A 21,686-nucleotide genomic window follows, 5' to 3' on the forward strand; every position below is an offset into this window, starting at 1 on the left:
GAGGGCGTGGGAGGGGGAGGATGGGAGGGGGAAGGTGGGCCCGGGCGTCGCGGTCCCGCCCCCCGTGCGTGTGTGAATGTCGGTGTGGCGGTGACGCGGCGCCGGCGGCGGGAGGGAGGCGAGCGGACCGCCGGGGCTGCTGGGCTCGTGCGCGCCCTCGCGCTCCCCGCCGCCCGCCGAGGCGCAGGCAGGGCGCAGGCGGCGGCGGGCGGCATGGAGAGCCTGCTGGAGAACCCGGTGCGCGCCGTGCTCTACCTCAAAGAGCTCACGGCCATCGTGCAGAACCAGCAGAGCCTCATCCACACCCAGCGCCAGCGCATCGACGAGCTGGAGCGGCGGCTGGACGAGCTGAGCGCCGAGAACCGCAGCCTGTGGGAGCACCAGCAGCTGCTGCAAGCCCAGCCTCCGCCCGGGCTCGTGCCCCCGTCGCTGGCCACCGCCGGGGCCCAGGAGCCGCTCCAGGACCACGGACAGCTGCCGACCGCCGCGCCACAGCCCGCTCCCGAGCAGCCCCCGCTTCAGCACCACGGACAGCTCCTGGCTCAGCCCCAGCCGGGCCCCAGCGGCAGGGCTCACGCACCCCAGTCGCCCCACCAGCACCCGGTGGCGCCCGGGGCCGTGGCTGACAAGGAGAAGGAGCGTCCCCCGAGTTGTTGCGCTGCTGCTGGAACCCTCCTTCAGCACAAATCCCCCGCCGCCCTCGGCAAGGGCGTCCTGAGCAGGAGACCCGAGTGAGTGGGGAAGAAGGCATGGGAACCGTTGTGGGAGGGAGAGAAGCTAACGGACGTGAGTGGGGGACGAGGGGGTAATCAGGTGCACCCGAGTCTGGAGGACTAGGGCAGTGTGAAGTGGAGGGGTGAGAAGATGCTTAGGGGCAGAAGTATGTCAAGGAGATTTGGGGGGAACGAGGGAACGACACCAGTGTTCGAGGGGTCTGGGGGATGTTGGAGCAAAAGAGGTCAGAGCAGGAAAGACATGGGGTGATTAGGGTTATTGAAAACTGGCAGATTTCAAAGGGGACAAGACTGGAGGCGAAGTTAGGGGAGAAGATTAAACTGAAGAAAAGAGAACAGTTGAAGAATCTTTTTAAGTTAGGGAAAATCTGGATGGGAGTTTGCGTACTAAAATTATTTGAATGGAGAGGAAGATATGAAAAAAAGATATGTTAAGAGCTTTAAAAAGGGCAGGGTCCAGGAAGAGTAGAACTGGGGTCTGAGGGGATTTGGGAGGCAGAACATAAGCCTGAGAGGCAAGATGATGTGAGAAGGAAAGGGGGCTGGATACAGAGGAAGAGGAGGGTGGGAGAAAGCATCTCCCAGGGGAACAAGCTAGCTCTTTAACCGATGCAGTGGGAGTCAAAGCCAGGAGTGGCTCATTTGGGGAAGCTTACTCTGCTCTGACCTGATTGGGCCCCTTTCTTCTGAATCCCCACAAATCTAGAGGGGTGCCAGGTAGCAGCCCACCAAGTCCATGGAGAATCCCTTTATAGTGTCAGGTCTGCCTGGTTACAGCTCTACCCTCTGACTCAAGGAGGATTTCTATGCAGGGTGTTAGCAATCGTGGAAAGGGAATAATGATGAGACAGTTGGCAAACAGAGTTGGCATTTGGATGTAATTCCTGTTATGGCTGGTGACCGCAAATCTTGTTTCCCCTTGGTTATTTGGTGATAAGTGGAATCTCATGTTAGGTCCAGAGAGAAATATGCTTATTAGCCCCTAACGAGAAACTCTAGAACTTCAAGCTCTTTTTCTTTACATCCAATATCCATGAACTAGGGATATGGGAAGAAGAGAAGAAGACTGGAATATTCTCTCCTCTGTGTTGGGAAGGCTGTGACCATGTCAGCTTCCTTTCTCTGAGGAGACAGGTGATGGAAGAACAGCTAAGGGGAAATCAGAAGCTAGTCAGCACCTGACCGTGACAATGGGGATGCCAAGGAAGTTGGGGCTCGGAAAGGAGGAGAACCAAGAGTCATCTTCAGCAGCCTTGGCATGCTTTAACCTACAGATACTTGTGAAGATTTGACATAGGCTCATTTTCTCCTCATATCTACTGCAGAGTTAGACAAGTTGGGTCAGGACACAGGGTAGATGTGACCAAAATCTTGGGTTCTTAAGAGAGGAAGATCCAGGATGACGCCACAGCGTTTGATTCAAACCCCAAGAAGATGCGGCTTTCTTTCCAAGCTCCTTCAATGGTCCATTGCTCTTCCTTCAGTGTCACGGTTTTCTTTCCTTATTTGGCAGAAAAAGCAGAAAGTCAGTTTTCCCTCACTGCCCATGGCTCAGCAAAAGGTGAAAAAAAATCTAAAACAAAAAAACCTACAAAATACCATGTGTTTCCCCCCACCCTAAATAGGGGGCAGAATTGTTCCATTCCATTTCCTAGGGCAGCCACAGCTCCCAGGGAATCGTGGTTCCTCTCCTCATGCTCCTCAGTGTCCTCCTACTTTTCCACCACATTCTCACTTTCTTTGCATCCCTTCGGGGACTGTGTGGGCAAGAAGGGTGGAGGAAAGCTCATTTCTCCTGAATAACGACTTTGCTGTGGTCCCCAAAGCAGCTTAAAGAGCCCAAACTCTCCTGCCCAGGGGCTCTTGTTGGGAACCCAGGGGTTTTAGGCATCATCTGGATTCCTATCCAGCCTCACATGTCACAACTGGAGAGAAACCATCATGTCCTCATCTTCCCCTCTCCCTTGTCCTGCTTTTCCTTCCCAAGGGAGTAGGACAAAAATAAGTAAATAAAATGGTGGAAGAGAGTGGAAGTTGTTGGAAATCTTTCAGGAAGTTTTGCCAGGTACCAAGAGGTTAACACTGCCAGCAACCCCTTCCTCTCTTCAGATCTGCCAGCTCACCCCTCCTGCTCCTCAAGCCTAGACACCCAGAGACTTAGAGAGCTCAGAAACAAATGCCTCACCTCCTCCCTTAGCTCCCTCCCCGCTTGGATGGGAAATCTTGGGCATCCAGGCGGACCAAATGCCTTTTGGACCACCCATGTCTCCCCACTTTTCTGCTTAACTTCAGCCGAAGTTTCCCCCCGCAGAACCTCAGGAAGGAATCATCTTTGCTGACTACACGTTTGGCCCCATCCTGCTCTCCACCCACGACCCCCATTTTGCATGTCTGTCCTTTTCTACCCAACCTCTCAGTACTGTTGGGTTAGATATGGGCAGCACTCCATGGACCAGATAAGACTGGGGGAGAGAGAGCCGAGCCAGCAGCCCTTTTCCTGGGGCCTCTCCTGGGAATCTCCCTGCTGAATCAGTTCCCTACTGGGCATGCTGACGTAGGAGGAAGAGCTGGCAGAGGGGTCTCTCCATCATAATTTTGCTGAAATCCTTTTTTGTTTCTTCCTTCCCCTTTTCTGGCCTCAGTAGGGTGAGAATGCGGCCCTGGTGAGGTTGCTGAGGCAGGGGTGAGGGTTACCAGGCACTGTGAGACTTGTGATCGCACCGCACAGCTTATCTCTTATCCCCAGAACTCATCTTCTTCCCTGAATCCAGGAGAGGCCAGAGCCCTGGGGACCCTGGGGCTGGGAAATAATCGATTGTTTAATCATCATCAGATCTCCATTAATATGCTGCCCAGCCTCTCCCTCCTCCAGCTAAGGGAGCTACGAAGCTGGTGGCCTTGGAGGTCAGGTCAAGGAAGCAACAATGTGGGACTGGGTGAGTGTAAAGACATCGGGAAGAATGACACCCAAGGGGTTAACATTCTTTCTCTGCTGCTTCCTGGCTCTTGCTAAGCTCCAGCCCCCACTGCTTTTGCCTCTTAATGAAAGCAGCAATCTAGCTTCCTCCTCTTTATTTTTTCAATCAAGGCTCACAGCCTCTACAGAATTGATTATCCCTTTCCTGGCTGGAGCCAGAGCTTCAGCCTGACCCAGCAAAGTCCCCTCCTCGCCATGGAAGCATATGACCCAGCCTGAAGCTCCAGGCTTCAGTGTGGCCACAGCTTCTCTGCTTGAGCACGTGTCCATCTGTCCACCCAGCCATGTGTTTAGAGCCAGTGGATCCCAGGGCTTGCCCAAGTCCCCATGTCCATGGGCAGAGGATTACTGGAGGCAGGCTAAGATTTTCTCATTACAATTCAAATTCAGCTCCTACCCTGGAGCTCCCCATCTCCATGGGGCTGTGAACTCCGAATGTGTCTCGGGAGCGCCTGTCCTCTCTGCTTCCTCCTTTGTCTTTTTAATATGTTCTCTCTTCCCCCTTTCATTCCTCCCCTCAAACACACCCTCTCCCCACATTTTCTTCCTTCCATCCTTTGCTTCCATGTAAGCTGTATAGAGAAGTCTCCCCCTCTCTGCTCCCATCCTAAGCATAAACTAAATCTTGGGTTCCCCAGAGTCGGGGGATGGCAGGAAGACTACTGGAAGTGACTTCTAGCCTGTTGTCTCAGACCCTGATTGGAGCAGGCATCTGTGCTCCTACTGAATCAAGGCTGCCTGCCTGGAGGTGGCAGATCTCCAAGACGAGCCCCTCATGGGAGCTCTTAAGAGTGTGTGAAAGTCAGCTCTACTGTATCTGTTCAAAATCCTGCACTCTCTGCTGCAAAAAGGCAGAAAAGACACAGCTAGTCCGTGCTCAATGCACTCTAGACAGGGGTCTAGAAACATCTTGGTAAGTGTTAAGCGGATTGCAGGTGGCCAGAGCCTGCCTCTATCAGAACAGAATGGGGTAAAAAAGAGAGCATACACAGCATATCCAGAGCCCGGAGAGAAGGTTTCTGAGGTTGGCGCCAAGGGTTTACGTGAGGAATAGTGAGAGGCAGGGACAGCTGGAGGGGGACAGAGCTGGGAGGAGTCGATCCAAGGAAATGTCCATGATGCACCTCGATTACCATTCCCCACTCTGACCTACAGCCCCTCCCCCATCACCCCCCCCCCCCCCCGCCCCAAGGCTAAACTCATCAACATAGGAAGAGCTCAGTACTGGTCCTTTCTTCCCAGTGGCCAAAACCTCTGCTAGCTGAGGAAGTCACACTACGCTCTTATTCCCCAGCCTCCCTGTCCTCCTCTTGCCCATCTCAATAAGGAGGGGACGACACCAGGCTGGCCAGCTGGCAAAGGGGCCTGAGTGAAGGCTCGCTGAGAAGGGGGCTTGGGCGTCTTCTGCTCACCCAGAAGCTGGCACGGGCAGACACTCGTGGCGCTCTGCCGTCCCCTGCCTCTCTGAGGGCCTGGGCCACTGCTCCTTCCTCACTCTCAGCCCAAAACAACAGGACTCCAGAGAAAAGCCACCTGCGTGCCTGCTCCACTGCCACCTCCTTCCTTCCCCAGCCCTTCTCGGAACCACATGGCCAACAGCAGAGGCCCTCGCAAGGCCATCCTGGCACATCTTCCTCTTGGCCCGAAATCCAGTGAGAGGAGCAGCAGTCGGTCCTGCTGATTCAGCAAATAACTATGCGGCCCGAGTTTCAGAGGTCACCTGTGAAAAAAGGCAGATAGGTCAGGTCTTGGGAGAGGGTGACATGAAAAATCGGGGAGAGCCAGACAACCAGCTGGACCTGGAAAGAGGCCTGAATCTTGGATTTAAACCCCACATAAGGAATTTTAGACACAGACGGCTCTGTTGTAGACCCTAAACGTTTTCTACTGGGGCCTGCAAGAACTCTCAGAGGGCCCAGGGTGGCAGTGGCTTAGCAAGGGGTATCTTAGGAACAGGTCCTGGGGACGCGCTCCTTGCACCTGGCAGACCCCCAAACGCAAGGCCATTTGGTGGGACCTCTGAGGCTGGGGCCGCCGTTGCACCTTCCTGCTCTGCTTCGTGAGAAGCGTGAAGTGTGGGTTCCCACACAAGTTGCAAAGGGCTTCTCATGTTCACACAGGAATGGAGGGTCCTGTCCACTTCAGGCAGCAAGGGCATTAACACACGAGTAGGAGGAGGAGGAGCGGGAGGGAGGAACTAGGTTGTTCAGGCTGAAAGGAACTTCAGGAAACCATGTTGCTGTTGTTCAATCACTCAGTGGTGTCTCTTTGCGACCCTGTGGACTGTAGCCTGCCAGGCTCCTCTGTCCAGGGGATTCTCCAGGCAAGAGTACTGGACTGGGTTGCCATTTCCTCCTCCAGGGGATCTTCCCAACCCAGGGATCGAACCTGCATCTCCTGCGTTGGCAGGTGGATTTTTTTACCGCTGAGCCACCTGGGAGTTTTCAAGATCCAGATGGTTCAGAACCTGGGCTTTGCAGGCAGGCATACCCGGGTATGAATCCTGCTCCACCAGCTACCAGCTGGAATGCCTTGCATTCATTTTTTCAGCTGTTACTGGAGTATAATTGTTCTACAATGTGTTAGTTTCTGCTGTACAGCAGAGTGAATCAGCTATGTGTATGCATATATTCCCTCTTTTCCGGGTTCCCATTTAGGTCACCACAGAGCACTGCGTTCCCTTATACCTTCTTTGAGCCTTGTTTTTTGTTTTCTCATTTATGAAATAAGGAATAATATCTACTTTAAAGGGTTGTTGTAAAACATTTTAAAATTAAATTATATATATTCTAAGCTGTTCTGGGCACGTAGTAAGTGCTCAATACGCTGTAATATTTCTACAGATAAAGAAGCCAGGGCCCAAGTTTCATCCAGAGTGAGACCATAGCTATCGAGGAGAATCCAGGTTCAGGACTCCTTCAGGAAGTCTTCCAGGCCACATTTCTATGTGTGACCTTTCTTCAACCACCACTCAACCTCTGGACAGTGTGTACCAGATATATGAATGGGAGCCTGCCTTGAAATGCAGCTGGGCAGGACAAACCCGTCATCCCTTAGTGACCTGTGGTGAGGTCTCACAACTGAATAGCTGGGAACTGCTTCCTTAAGCCCAAGCTGAATTTCTTCAGCTGCATTTTCAGATTGTTTGCACTTTTCTTATGGACACTGAGGGGACCTGAGTCGCCGCCACTCAACACCCCACAGTGGTAACAATGACCTCGTCCATCTTCTAAATGGGGAAACCACAGTGTCATCTCATATGTGACCTTGTCAAGGACAACAGGGGAGGGTGGGGGATGGAGTCTGAACCAGGAGAATGCCTCCCGTTCACTGGAATGAAAGCTAAATCCATTTCTCCAAATTCTCCCATTCTGGGAATGGAAGGCAGACCCACTCTTCGCAGGACTCTGCAGTCAGAAAGGGAGACAGAGCAGGGAGGGGCTGAGAAAAGTGGGAGGCCTGACCCGACCTGGCGTTTTGGTGGAAGCTGGGCGGTCAGGGTGGCTGGGGGAGGACTCTGTTTCATTCTGGTCAAGCCCAGAGGGTAAAGGAGTTTCATCTTGTAAGGACTCTCTTAGCATAAATACCTTCTAGAAAAAAACAAGGGAAGACTGGTGTGCTGCAGTCCACGGGGTCACAAAGAGTCAGATACGGCTTAGCAACTGAACAGCAGCAGCAAGAAAACAAATTGAAAAGAGAAGATGGAAAGGTGGTTGTGGCTGTGAGGCATCACAGGCAAAGACCTGTGTGTGTGTGTGTGTGTGTGTGTGTGTGTGTGTGTGTGTGTGTGTGTGTGTGTCTGTGTGTCTGTGTGTGTTTAGGGGCACCGGGTGGGCCAGGGCAAAGGCTGCTGTGCTGTTGCTGTTTAGAACATCCCATTGGGAGGGTTATGTAACTGCCAGGCGGGGGCTGTGCTGAGCACTACCTTCCCTCCCCAGCAGGGGGCGGGCTGCTGTGGACAGGAGGCCTGCAGGCCAGTGAAAGTCCTGCCCAGAGAAGCACCCCACCCCTGCCCCTACCAGAAAGGTGTCTACAGCCCCAGGGGCTGGTCGGCCTTGGGAGCTGTACCAGGGTCCCCCAGACCCTCCGAATGTCAGGCAAATGTCAGAGCTGAAAAGGTTCTGGAAGGTCATTTGCACCGAACTTCTCATTTGGCAAATGAGAAAACTATGGCCTGAGAGAGAAAGGGCTGGTGTTTCCAAACTGATTAGAGGCCTAACTAGGTACAACTCAGCTTCTCCACACTCTTCATCCCGTGCTCTTGTCAGTATGCAGTGAGGGACTGAGAGAACCAGTCCGGGCTGCCCTGTGGGTGTGCAGGGCCAAACTTACCTCCAGTTACAGGGGATGAGGGCACCCAGGGAGGTCTCTCTGCCTTCCAGAACATCTTGCCAAGGCCAGCAATTCCACAGTTAGAGACTCCTTTGGGGACTTCAGGTTATCCCCCTTGTTAAAATGCAAATTCTCCTAGGACAGGAGAAAAACAACACGTTTGGCTCTAAAAGCATGGGAATTTGTCTGAGCAGTGTCTGAGGACGAGCTTGACAAGGGAAGAGGATGTCTAACAGCTGGGGCAGGAGGTTCAGAAGGTGTTGAAGGGCTCACGAGGGAGGCTGATGAAGCCTCAGTGGTCTTCACGTCCACTGTATTTTGCAAGGAATTAGCACTGCCTGGCAAGCAAAGGGGAGGGACCCAGGGCACTCACTCCCACACTGGCTAGTCTTGAAATTATCTGCGCTGGAGAAGGAATACTTCCCCAATGAGCCCCATGTGTAAAATTCACAAGGCAGGAATCTAAGGAGCATCCTGGTGCTTGGATAAGCAATTTTGATCCTTTCTAGCCCCTTAAAATAATATGTTAGATGGCAAAAATCTCACACAACTCTAATGGGGTCTGTCGTGGTGGGGGGAGATGTTGGCAGGCAGTAGGTGGATGTTACATGAGCTTGAGAAGGGTGGGGGATGGAGGCGAACCCAACACCCAGCAGTGTGTGATGAACAACATGAGAAGGAATAAGCTCTCAGTGTGTAGGGCACAGGCAGTCTCATCCATCCTTAAGTGGAGGGAGGGGGTACGGCGTCAGGGCTGAAGAAAGTCTCAGCTGGAGGGAGGTCCGTGAGGGGGTGGGCGGTGCCCACACTCATGGGCACAGTTTCCGCAGCTGAGCATCTGGGAAACACTGGATCAGAGGCTCAGGTCTGAAGGCCAACAGGGGAGCGTAGATCCCACCCCAATTCTACCCATGAGGATGGAGAGCTCCCTCCTCCTTTGACCCAAGCCTCTGAGCAGTCCAGTCCTCAGCCTGGGAAGCTTTAGGAAGAATGAAGCATAAGAAAGCCCTGGAGTGTTCCAACAGACACACACACACACACACACACACACACACACACACACACATACAGACAGACACACTCTTTCTCTCTCTCTTTGCACATGCACACACTCGCACACAGCCCATCAGCAGGCTCAACTAGAAATGGAAAACAGGTCTAAGAGGACGGGAGGGAAGGGGAACCTGAGTTGCTGCCATGTCACCAGGCAGAAAAGAGACAAAGGAGAAAGGGTTGGATTCTGGGGTCACCGCCTGGCCTGGGAGCAGCCATGGGAAGCAGCAGCCAGGCTCCAGGCCTCTCCCATTTCTCCACCAGGCGGTGGTGTGAGCTCTGGTCAGGGAGCCGCTAGGACGCTGCTGGGAGGGAGAGTGGGTGTGAGTCTGGTGTGGCTGCGTCTGGGGGACGGAGAAGGTGCGTCTGTGCTAGGGTGGGCCTGTTCCTGACTCCGGGCTGGAGGAGGGGGTGATGACCCCACCCCACAGCACAGGCCTCCTCGCTGCCTTCTCACCGCCCAGACTGCGCACGCTGTCCCAACTCTGGCTTCCTTCTTTCTCTGTGTGCTTGCTTCTCTCTGCTGCCCAGCCAGCTCCTCCTGGTCCCCCAATGGGGCAAGTCTACAGCACCTCCACTTTCTCCCCCTCACTTTGCCTGGAGCGTGGAGGAGATTCGGCCTCTGGAGGCTGTGAGCTCCAGGAAGAAGCAGGTGGGCGGTACAGGGGCGAGGTATTTGGGACTCTGCAGAGGTGCTGTGTTTGGACACTCAGGTGCTGGCAGCAGCAAGATGCTGGCCAAACCGCAGTGATCTGCTCTGAACTGGCCCGGTGTGGCCAGGGCCTGGCGCCCATGACCTCTCCAAGTTTGGGTGCAGCAGGTCAAACCAGCTGCCTCCCTGTTTCCAATCAGGAACGCACTCCCCATCCCAGCGGAGAGGCAAGGGAATTCCACAATTTCCTCCATGATAAATGATTCCAATCTACCACGATTTTCATTCAACACATCACTTCAACACAATGATTATTTAAAACAGCAACAAAAACTCAGCAGAGCAATTGGGAATCTCCTGGCTGTGTCTAACGTTTCCGGTGCACAGACTGGTCTTTAGGAACAGAGATGCCCTGGTGCTTCCAAACCGGTTTGCTGGGCATCCTGGATATTCTTGGAGCTACGCAACTCCTAAGGACCCGTGGGAGAGGGCCAAAGGGAATTCCAGAGGCACGCGAAGGCACCCTGAGGCAGCAGTGGAAGGGGTGGGTAGAGGACAGTTTCTTGGAGCAGCTTGACTGAACCCAGAAGCCAGGACTCCGGGGTCCTGTTCGCTGTGCCCACCCTCACTGACCCCAAGTGTGAACTGCTGCAAATCCACTCCCCTCTCTTCAGTGGGCCTTGGTGTCCCCTCTGCCCAGTGGGGACAATCGGTCTTTGCCCACCTCTGGGCCCCTCTCTGCCTACCGGTCACCGAGGCTGGGGCAAAGCTAAGCCGTTCAGAGGTCGCTGCAACAGGACCAACTTGCCTTGGATGAGAAAACTGACTTCCAAATGCTGAGAGCCTCAAGAAGGGAGCTCTGAATCCGCTGGGGTGTGTTTTTTTTTTTTTTTTGCGAGAAACCAAGGAGACAGACCTTGGGCCCCGTGCAGGGCGGCCAGGGCCCGCAGGTCGGGGAGGGCGGGGTGCCTTCCACGGGGTCTTCCCGCTCCAGATTCTCAGGATTTGCAGGTTCCCGCCCCTCGGACACTGGAGCGTAAACCCCGGAGCAACCGGAGGGGAGCGCTCGGAGCTTGGGGAAGCCCTTCCGCGGGCGGCGCGTCCCGGGGGCTCCGCGGGGGCGGGCGCGCCGGGCCGGGCTCGGGGCTGCGTGGGCGGCTTGGCGAGCGGCCGCTGCGGAACATCCCGGCCCACGCGCCCCTCGGCGCTTCCCGCGGGGGCGGCGGGGCGGCCCCCTCCTACCCAACCCCCGCCCCCGCGTCGGGAAGCTGTGTGCCCCGCGCCCCTCCTGGCGAGGCGGCTGCTGAGTCACGCGCCCGGGGAGCGTGGCCGCTACCCTAACCTGCGCGCCCGGCGCCGCAGGGTGGGGAGGGGCGCATCTCGCGGGTCGGCTGCTCCCCCGCAGCGCTCCTCCTCCCCCCGACCCCGACCGCGCGCCGCCCGCCCACGGTGTCTGGGAGCATCCCAGCCGCGGCTTCCGGGCAGCGGGCCCTCCCCAGACCCGACCCGCTGCCCTCCTCCGGGGGCTGGAGGCTGGGGTTCTGGTGGGGGGCGGGGGAAGTGGCGCTGCCCTAGGGTGCGGATGATCCAAGCTGGATGTCTCAGCCGGGACCGTGGAAAAGGCCATTGCCTTTCTGGGAGAAGCCGCAGGGGCAGCGAAGAGGATCGGGGATCAGGGAGGTGTCAGGGAGGTCGAGTTCTACTCAGCATCCACCTCTCTAGCCTTCCTTGTACCCGAGTCACTTTGGCAGAGGATCCCAGCCCTGCCTTAGCTTGCCATAGCTAGATCAACCTAAAGGAAATCAACCCTGAATATTCACTGGAAGAGCTGAAGCTGAAGCTCCAATATTTTAGCCACCTGATGTGAAGAGCCAACTCATTGGAAAAGACCCTGATGCTGGGAAAGATGGAGGGCAGGAGGAGAAGGGGGCGCCAGAGGGTGAGATGGTTGGATGGCATCACCAACTCAATGGACATGACTTCAAGCAAACTCTTAGAGATAGTGAAGGACAGGGGAGCCTGGGCTGCTGCAGTCCTTGGGGTTGGGAAGAGTTGGACATGACTGAGCAACTGAACAGCAACAGAATCACATGGCCTTCGAGTTCTGGCCCAACCTGTGATGACTGTAGTAGTTCAGAGTGTGGCCTCCGGTTTGAGCCCTGACTCCATCACGTACTGATGTGACCCTCAGCAGTGACAGCCTCGATTTTCTTGTCTCTAAAATGAGAGTGGGAACAGTGAACTCCCCGAGGACCACCGTGATAATTTAGAGTCGGTGCCAATAAAGTACCCAGCAACCTGGGCGCCTGGCCCAGTGGGGCCTCAAGGACAGCTGTTATCTGGGGCCCCCTCTGGCAAGAACTGGGTGGAAAAGTGTTTTTGGAAGAGAGAGTCTTCCAGAGGGCTCAGAACAGGTCTCCTCATTCTCTGGCAGCCCCTCAAGTATTTGGAGACAGTCAGTTCTCCTTGGCCTTCCTGACCACTCTCTCTAGTTGCCTCCTTTGCTTTTAGAGGAGCACACCGAGGCCTGTAATTTCTGCTCCAGGTGGGTCTGTGGGTGGCTCGGTCCCCTCAATCTGGCTTCTAGCTCCTAGAACATTGGAGCTGCAATGAACCCTGTGGCTCAGGAGTCAGATGTGGCCCGGCCAGCTGGGGAAGTGGAGTCCTTCCCTCAGCCCTGCCCCATCCGTGCAGGTTCTGGTTGCTGCCTGGCTCTGCGTGGCACCTAGGAACTCACTGGCTTTCTCAGCCCCGGGCCATAGATGGAGAAGCCACTGTTAGAGAAGCTCATTCTCTGGTCTGCTGGAAGCAGTCTGTCCTTCTGCTCTGGCCCCCTGTCCTTCTGCAGGTGGCTTTCATTTTAAAACCCTACGTGCTGAACTTTTCACGTTTGGCTTTCATTTTGTCAGTCTGGTTGTGTTCTTTTTAAAGTTGAATTTGCTCTTTTCAAATAGGTAGTATCAAAACAGGAAAAGTGTTTCCTCACCTCTATTTTGCACCCACTCACCCCCAGCCCCTGTTCCCAGCAGCTACTGTTAGCAATTTCTTGTATATCCTTCCAGGGATAGTCTGTGTGTGTGTGTGTGTGTGTGTATAGGCTTCCCAGATGGCGTTAGTGGTAAAGAATCCAACTTCTAATGCAGGAGACACAGAAGATGTGGATTTGATCCCTGGGTTGGAAAGATCCCTTGGAGGAGGAAATGGCAACCCACTCCAGTATCCTTGCCTGGGAAATTCCATGGGCAGAGGAGCCTGGGGGGCTGTTGTCCATGGGGCCTGCAAAGAGTCGGACACAACTGAGCATGCATACATTTGTATGTATATATATTTGTTTAGATATGTATATATTTCATTTTGTACAAATGGTAGTATACTATACACTTCACATCTTGCATTCTTCCCCCCTAATAATGTCTCTGGGTGATGCTTCCATATTCAGTATAAAAAGAGCTGTCTCATTCTTTTCAATAGCAATAAAGTATTCCATTGTGTGAGTGTGAATCTAGGTCCTTTCTTTTCGTTCACTGAGTGCGCGGAAGGCAAGCTCTGGGCAGCTGCCTCTGTGTAATCATTTGGGTGGGCTTTTCTGAGGGTGGGGATGGGTCGTGTGCAGGTAGGCAGGCATTATCCAGGGGCTCTGTTTGAACTTGGCCTTCCAGCGGGGGAACCTGCTGATGGAGCTTTCTACAGACACTGGTAAATTGTGATAGAAATAGATTCAGGAAGTGGCTTCCCTACCTAAAAACACTCCACTGCTCTTCCAGCTGGGCTCACTGTGTCGGCTGCACTCATCAGTATTGGAGAAGCTGCCAGGATGTTATAACCTGGTTCAAAATGAGCTGAGAGTGAGTTCTGCAGCCCACCTTCTCCAGGAAGTCTTCCTGAACTGATCCGAGAAATAAACTGAGCTTTTTATCATCTCTTCCCCTACTTGCCACTCCAGGCTGAACACACTCCAGTCCTTGCTGAGGGTGAAATTAATTCTTTATTCCTGTGGCTTAAAAGTGCTTATTTTCTTCTCTCTGTAAGTAAACATCTACGGCATCTGCATTCGTTCTTTCACTTAACAAATATTTATCGATTGTCTGCTGTGTGCCAGGTACTCGGATGTAGCAGCGAGCAAAATACCCCACATCACTTCATGAAGCTTAGAGGCAAAAAATAAATAAATAAACAATGTTAAGAATTAAAACATATGTTTAATGGGATAAGTGCTCTGGGGAGAAAGAGAGCAAGGAGGCCTGGGAATAAAGAGGTTTGCAATTTCAGAAGGGGTGCCCTGGGAAGGCTGGGAGCTAAGATGGTGCCTGAGTGTGCCCTGGAGAAAGCGTTCTGTGTGGTCTGGGGGAGGAGGGCTCCTGGCAGGGTCCGCAGCAGCAAGGGAGCGAGGGAGGTGGGGGGCTGATGGAGCACAAGGAGAGTGGTCTGAGGGGAGTCAGCGACCTTGGAGGGGTGGCAGTTGCGGGGCTGGGGGGGCGTGCAAGGCTGCAGCAAACCTTGTAAGAGTCTAGCCTGGGATTTCCAGACCCACCAGGCAGTGTTTGGAAGTGCATGGGGACATTTTAGTTGTCACAGTGGCTGGCAAGGGTGGGAAGGGATCCTTTGCCGGCATTTAATGAGGAAGGGCTATGGCTAACATCCTCTACTGCTCAGGACCATCCCCACCAGGAAGAGTTTCCCTGCCCACAATGCCAGCGTTGCTTGATGAGAAACACTGATGGAGCCTTGGAACCTGTTGTGAAGAGTCTGGCTTTTACTTTGAGAAAAACTGGGAGCTGGTGAATGGTTTTGAGCAGAGAATGCTTCAAAGGGACCTCAGCTGCTGGGTTGAGCCTGGGTTGAAGATAGACTGAGGAGGAAGAAAGCTGGTGGCAGGGAAAGAAGGTGGGATGTTGTTGCAAGGTCCAGTTAAGAGACGGAAGTAGCTTGGACCAGGGGTTGTGGCAGTCAGTGGTGATAAGCAGGCAAACCCACAGGGCTCCCTGAGGGATTAACGTGGGTATGAGAGAAAGAGGAGGTGAGGATGAGTCCAAGTGTTAGGGCCAAAGTTACTGCAAGGATGAGATGAGGATGTCTGTAGGGGTTGAGTTTTAGCCATGCTAAGTTGGAGATGCTTGTTAGACATTCAGGTGGAGATGGCCTTTGGATGGGCTAGAGATAAAATCTGGGGAGGGTGACACCAGCAAGGAATAAGAAAAGAAAACCAAAGAGGGCCAGTATGGCGCCTCGGAGCACACTGGTATCAAGAGGTGGGGAAGGGAGTGGAGAAGGAGCAGCCAAAGAGGGACAGAAGAGCTGGAGACCCACGTGGTGCCCCAGCAGAGAGGGGTCTCAGTGTGGAGGATGGGAGCAGAGCCACCCCCGTGACAGGGTGAGCAGGGAAGGCAGCCCACTGAGCAGCGTGCAGGTCACTGGTGACCCCAAAAAGCCCAACTTGGGTAGAGCAAGGGGTAGGGCAGAAGCTTGATGGGTGTGTAGAAGGGAAAAGAGACACACTGACCCAGTGTGAAGTCTGGGCCTTACCTAGGTCCTGATTCAGATGAAAGTGAAGTGAAAGTGAAAGTTGCTCAGTCGTGTCCGACTCTTTGCGACCCCATGGACTAAACAGTCCATGGAATTCTCCAGGCCAGAATCCTGGGGCGGGTAGCCTTTCCCTTCTCCAGGGGATCTTCCCAACCTAGGGATCGAACCCAGGTCTCTCGTGTTGTAGGCGGATTCTTTATCAGCTGAGCCACAAGGAAAGCCCTGATGAAGCAACTGTAAAAAGACTTTTTTTTTTTTTTAAATGTTTTTAGCTGTCCCACGAGGCACTTGGGAGCTTCCCTGACCAGGGATCAAACCCACACACCTTGCATTGGAAGCAGGGAGTTTTAACCACTGGACTGCCAGGGAAGTCGTAAAACAGCATTTTTAAGGCAATCAGGGACATTTGAACACAATATTAGGGCTTCCTAGGTGACACAGTGGTAAAGAACCTGCCTGCCAATGCAGGAGACTCAAGAGATGCGGGTTCAATCCCTGGGTTGGGAAGATTCCCTGGAGTAGGAAATGGCAACCCACTCCAGTATTCTTGCCTGGGAAATCCCGTGGGCAGGGAGCCTGGTGGGCTATAGTCCATGGAATCGAAAAGGGTTGGACACGGCTGAGCAACTAAGCACACAGCACAAACGTCGGGGATAGCAGACTGGCAAAGTTCATGTTTGAAATTACCCTAAAAGGAAGTTTAGAAGATGACAGAATGCAAGGATCTATAGAAAGTGAGTATAGAAAACTCTTTGATGAATTTTTCTAGAAGGAAGAATAAAGAAATGGGGTGATACCTGCAGGGGATGAGGGTTCAGGACAGAAAGTTGTTCTTGAAGGTGGGAGTGACGGGGGCGTGCTTGTCTCAGCCAGCTGCAGGGACAGCCATCCACAGGAGCAGCCCTTCAGTGAGCACTGCAGGAGATTGAGGACACGGCCTCATTGCCTGGAGGAAAGTAATAAAAATTTAATAGAGGCTAATATTTTATCCTGCACTCACTGTGGCCTGGGCATTCTCTTAAGTGCCTTACAACCTAACTTTATCTCAATATATGTCTCAGTAACTTCTATAGTTGGTGGGGGGTGAGGCACAACAGGGTCAGGAACCCCTCCTCGGTCAAGCAACCATGAGGCCAACCCAGGGGGGATGTGACTCTGAAGTCAGTGCTCTCAGTCTCTGTGCTCTGAAGCCTTCCTGCAGACGATTGCAGGAACCAGGAATGGGCATGCACGTGGCCTTCACCCTGGAGACTGTCGTTGAGGGGGAGGTTGTGAGGAAAGGGGAGTACCTGCATGTACTTTATTTGTTTATTTAGTTTTTTAAAAAGCAGCTTTATTGAGAGATACGATTCATATCCCATCCAATTCACCCATTTAAAGAATACAATTCCTGGGACTTCCTTGGTAGTCCAGTGGCTAAGACTCAGAGTCCCCAGTGCAGGGGACATGGGTGCAGTCCCTGGTCCCATGTGTGTGTGTATATATATATATATATATATATATATATATATATAACCTCTTTATTCATTCATCTGTTGATTTACACTTTAGTTTGCTTCCATATCTCGGCAACTGTACATAGTGTTGCTATAAACACTGAGGTTCGCGTATCTTTTTGACCTAACCTTTTCATTTTTTCTAGTACTATTTCTTGGAGTAGTTTGTATCCCAAGATCCCTCATGCCATGGCAAGGACTGAGGATCCCACGAGCCCCAGCTAAGACTCAGAACAGCCAAATAAATAAATGTTAAGAAAAAGTGAAGTATGCAATCGATGGTTTTTTAGCATCACCTTAATTTTAGTGCATTTTCATCACCTCAGAAAAGAAATCCTGTACCCCTTGTCACTAGTCTAATCTTCCAACCCTTCTCAATCTCAAGCAAACACTCACCTCTTCTCTGACTCGAGAGAGATCCCCGGGCTGGATGTGCCGTGGGAACAGAGTCGTGGAAGAAGTGGTCCTGTGTGCCTGGCATCTTCATAATGTCTTCAAGGTTCATACACACACACTGTAGCTTGTATCAACACTTGGTTCTTTTTCTTGGTAGAATATTATTCCATGGCACGGACAGACCACACTTTGTTCATCCCTTTGTCAGTGGATGGGCATCTAGGTTGCTCCCACATTTCGGCCAAGTCTACTTTAAAGGAAGTTTTCAGGATTCCCATGCAGCTCCCTTCCCAAGAACTATTAGAGGGACTTCCTTGGTGGTCCTGTGGTTAGGAATCTGCCTTGTAATTCAGAGGATGCAGGTTCGATCCCACAAAAGGCAATGAAGATACTGCATGCTGCAACTAAGACCCAACGCAGCCAATTTAAAAAAAAGAGAGAGAGCCGTTAGAATAGATCAGCTGAATCAGCTAGCTGGGGGCTGGGAAAAAATTAAAATATATTGAACTAATGAGCTGAGCTGTGCAGGAGAGGGAGTGTGGAGAGAGGGGAACTGAGCATATTATTGTTGCTTAGGGATGGAAGTTTTATTTGGGCTCCTCAAGAGCAGAGTTCTAGCTGTCCATCCATTTAACAAGTGAACATCTACTGCTTGTCTAGCGCCCTGCTGTAGGTGCAGGGGACTCAAAGTGAACAAGCCAGACAAAGACTCAGCCACCAGGGAACTCACATTTGAGAGGAGAAGACAGGTGTTCAACAAGAAAAGTAACTCATGTTTATACACACTCATTGTCCCTGGAGGCTCAGAGGTTAAAGCGTCTGCCTGCAATGTGGGAGACCTGGGTTCGATCCCTGGGTTGGGAAGATCCCCTGGAGAAGGAAATGGCAACCCACTCCAGTATTCTTGCCTGGAGAATCCCATGGACGGAAGAGCCTGGTGGGTTACTGTCCACGGGGTCGCAAAGAGTTGGACACAACTGAGCGACTTCACTTCACTATTGTGACTGTGAAGAAAAATCAGGGAGAGATGGGAGGAGGGCAGTTTACAGGCAAAAGCTCATGTAGGAGGTGACATTGACCAGGGTTTAAATAAAGTGAGGGATGGAACCACAGCAAGACCTGAGGGGAAAATATTCTGTGCAAAGGCCCTGGGGCTGGAAGAAACACATGTGTTCAGGGAATAGAAGGGCAAGGTGGAGAGAGACAGAGACGTTGTGGCGCTGCAGGGCCCCTCCAGAGGAGTGTGTAGGGTGGATGCTGGGGCAATTTGAGCAGGGAGCAAAGTCTCCACTCAGACAGGAAATACTCAGGGGGCTCAAGGGGCACAGGAAGGAGAGCAGCTTGCAGTGAGAGCCCTGCAATGCAACTGAGAACCATCTGATCTCCATCTCATTCATTCAATCTTTCAGCATCCACATACTAATTTCTACTATGCACACAGCGTTTATGTGTGTCTTTAAATCTCATTTTATCTATACAGTCCTAATGGGAAGGTATGATTATCCCCATTTCACAGATGTGGTAACTGTGGCCCAGAGAGGTTAAGTTGACCCACTAAGGTCACACAGCAACAGTGGTGTCTTCAGGATTCACACGCAAGCTTTAGCCTCGTGCTCCCTAATGTAGTTATCCCCACTCTAGAGGAATATAGGGGACTTTCCTGTTGCGGGGAAGTGCTTATTGAGTCAAGGTCTGATCAGGAACTTTGCCCAGGGTTCACGGTCAAAAAGCCTGGTGGTCCCACGTGCCCTGCATGTGACACACTCTTATGCTGCTGAACTTGGCCTTTGGCCCACTCATCTCCGTTGTGCCCTGAGGACTGGGCTTGAGGACGGGCAGAGTGTCACGTGCAGTCATGGATGGATGATTTACAAGGTCCCCATGGGACACTGTGGGCTTCCCAGGCGGTTCAGACAATAAAGAATCCACCTGTAATGCAGGAGACCTAGGTTCGATCCCTGGGTCGGGAAGATCTCCTGGAGAAGGAAATGGCAATCCACTCCAGTATTCTTGCCTGGAGAATCCTCTGGACAGAGGAGCCTGGCGAGCTACAGTGGGTCGCAGAGGAGTCAGACACAACTGAAGTGATTTAGCCTGCATGGGACATTGTAGCCTTCCATGGCCACGTGGTCAGCAGGGTTCATGTAAGGGATGAAACATCCTTGGTCTCAGGCCCTTGTGTGCCCATCTGCACATGCAGGGTTGCACGTGAAAATATGTGTGTGCATATGTGTGTCTACACAGCCAAGTGCATGTGCATCCATGACATGTGCAGGATTGCGTGTGCGTAGGTTTGGGGTGTCCATAGCCTCACCGGGGCGGGAGGCAAGGACTGAACAAAGCTCCTCCCAAATCTGCAGCTCGTAGGGTCTCCAGGAACTAAGCGGCCTCCTGCAGTTGGAGAAGGGGTCCCAATGGAATTCCTCCCTAGGGCATGTGTGGCTCCCTGGCTGCTCCATGGGGCGCTCGCCTAGGATGAGAGGAACTCAGCCCAGTGCTGGCTCCACCCGTTACCAGCTGTGCAACCTCGGGAAAACCAGGTCACCTCTCTGTTCCTCACCTGCCAGCGGGAATAACTAGATCTAACCCAAAGATGAAAAGGTGTGTGAGAAGATGCTGTAGAAGCTGCGAGGGGCTGGAGTGAAGCGAAGAGACAGCAACCTGGGTGCCCAGCAAGGTGCTGGTACCGAATGTGACAAGCGCCACATTGGCAACAAAAGCAGAAAGAAGCAAGTGTGATGGCATCAGACTGAAAAGCTTTCTCACAGCACGGAAACCATCAACAAAACAAAAAGGCAGCATACCGAACGGGAGGAAATATTTCCAAATCATGCTGTGATAAGCGGTGAATATTCAAAATGTATAAAGAACTCATACAACTAAGTAGCAAAAAACAAACCAGTTAAAAAATGGGCAGAGGGGACTCCCCAGGTGGCTCAATGGTAAAGGGGACTTCCCAGGTGGCTCAGTGGTAAAGAATCCGCCTGCCAAAGTAGGAGACATGGGTTGAATTCCCAGTCCGGGAAGATCCCACCAAGGGATCTAGGTGGGAGGAAAAGCCAAGGAAAAGCTAGGCCCATGCACCACAACTACTGAGCCTGTGCTCTAGGACCTGGGAAATAACAACTGCTGAAGCCCTCGTTCCCAGAGCCCAAGCTCTGCAACAGGAGAGGACACCACAATAAGAAGCCCATGTACTGCAACTATAGAGTAGCCCTCATTTGAGACAACTGGAGAAAGCCTGTGTGAAGCAACAAAGACCCAGTGCAGCGCAAAATAAAAATAAAAAACAAAAAACCACCATGAGACACCATATCACCCCTGTTATTAAGCTGGTTGTAATCAAAAGGACAAGAAATAACAAATGTCGGAGAGGGTGTGGAGGAAAGGGAGCCCTCGTGCACTGTTGTGGGAATGTAAATTCATGCAGCTGCTATGGAAGACAGTATGGTTCTTCAAAAAAATTAAAAATACAGCTACCATATGATCCAGTAATTCCACTTCTGGGTATTGATCCGAAGGAAATTAAAACAGGATCTGGAAGAGATAGCTACACTCCCATTTATTGCAGCATTATTTACAATCGCCTAGAGATGGGAACAACCTGCATGTCCATCAATGGACGAATGGGTAAAGAAGATGGATCCACATATGTACATATACACACACATATATAATGGAATATTATCTTCCAGCCATGAGAGAAGGAAATCTTGCCTTTGTGACACCATGGATAGACCTTGAGGGTGTGATCCTAAAGCCAGACAGAGAAAAACAAATACTGCATGATATTACTTACATGTGGAATCTTAAAAAGAAAAAAAAATGTCAAATTCATAGAAACAGAATGGAGAAAACTGGTTGCCAGGGGCTGGGTGTGTGGTGGAGGAAATAGGGAGAAGCTAGTAACGGGGTGTACAAACCTCACCTGTGAGATGAATAGTCTGAGGAGTGAGTATAAAACAGAACTGATAGCACCGTGTTGCATAACTGAAAAGAAAACACGAGAACACCTAGGCGGACCCCCCGGCCAGCAAACATCGAGCAGCTAGTGGGTGGCCAGCAAGGGATGGGGGTATGGAGCCACAAGACGTGGTGTTTGCTGTTTGGGAAATAGAGCAGCTCATTCAAGAATGAAGCCTGACCCCAAAGGCTCACGTTCAGGATGGTCACAAGCGCTGGCCAGGCCAGTTGGTGGTATTGGACGTTGGCTCCCTCCTTTTCCATGGACTTCTCCCCCGACGGGGATGGGTTCCTCCCATCACCATGGAAACAACCCAGCAGACCACTTCTCAGGAAGCCAGGGCCAGGGTGTTTCAAGAAGGAGGGTTTGGCCAATGAATCTGTGGAAGAGTCAAGTCAATGAATCTCACTGGGGGCTCCCTAGGGGAAGCTCTGTTAGGGCCCCAGGGAGGAGCTACATTCCAGTGAGTTCCAAGAGATCAAGGTGAGAGGAAGCGCCTGTAGCAGCCGGCTCTTTCTGGGGGGCTGTAGAGGAGAGGGGAGGGTGTAGCCTGTGAAAT

The 21,686-nt window shown here is 52.4% G+C and overlaps 1 protein-coding gene across 1 annotated transcript in view; it reads left to right on the forward strand.

Annotated features, from left to right (window-relative positions):
* The first annotated feature begins 213 nt into the window (after window positions 1–213).
* IQSEC3 (IQ motif and Sec7 domain ArfGEF 3) overlaps window positions 214–21,686 on the forward strand; it is an 86,496-nt gene continuing 65,023 nt past the window's right edge. The window contains exon 1 of the mRNA XM_052640472.1: window positions 214–731. Coding sequence (XP_052496432.1) covers window positions 214–731 — 518 coding nt within the window. The remainder of the gene's footprint in view (window positions 732–21,686) is intronic.

Source organism: Budorcas taxicolor, chromosome 5 (assembly GCF_023091745.1).
Source record: "Budorcas taxicolor isolate Tak-1 chromosome 5, Takin1.1, whole genome shotgun sequence".
Classification (NCBI taxonomy): domain Eukaryota; kingdom Metazoa; phylum Chordata; class Mammalia; order Artiodactyla; family Bovidae; genus Budorcas; species Budorcas taxicolor.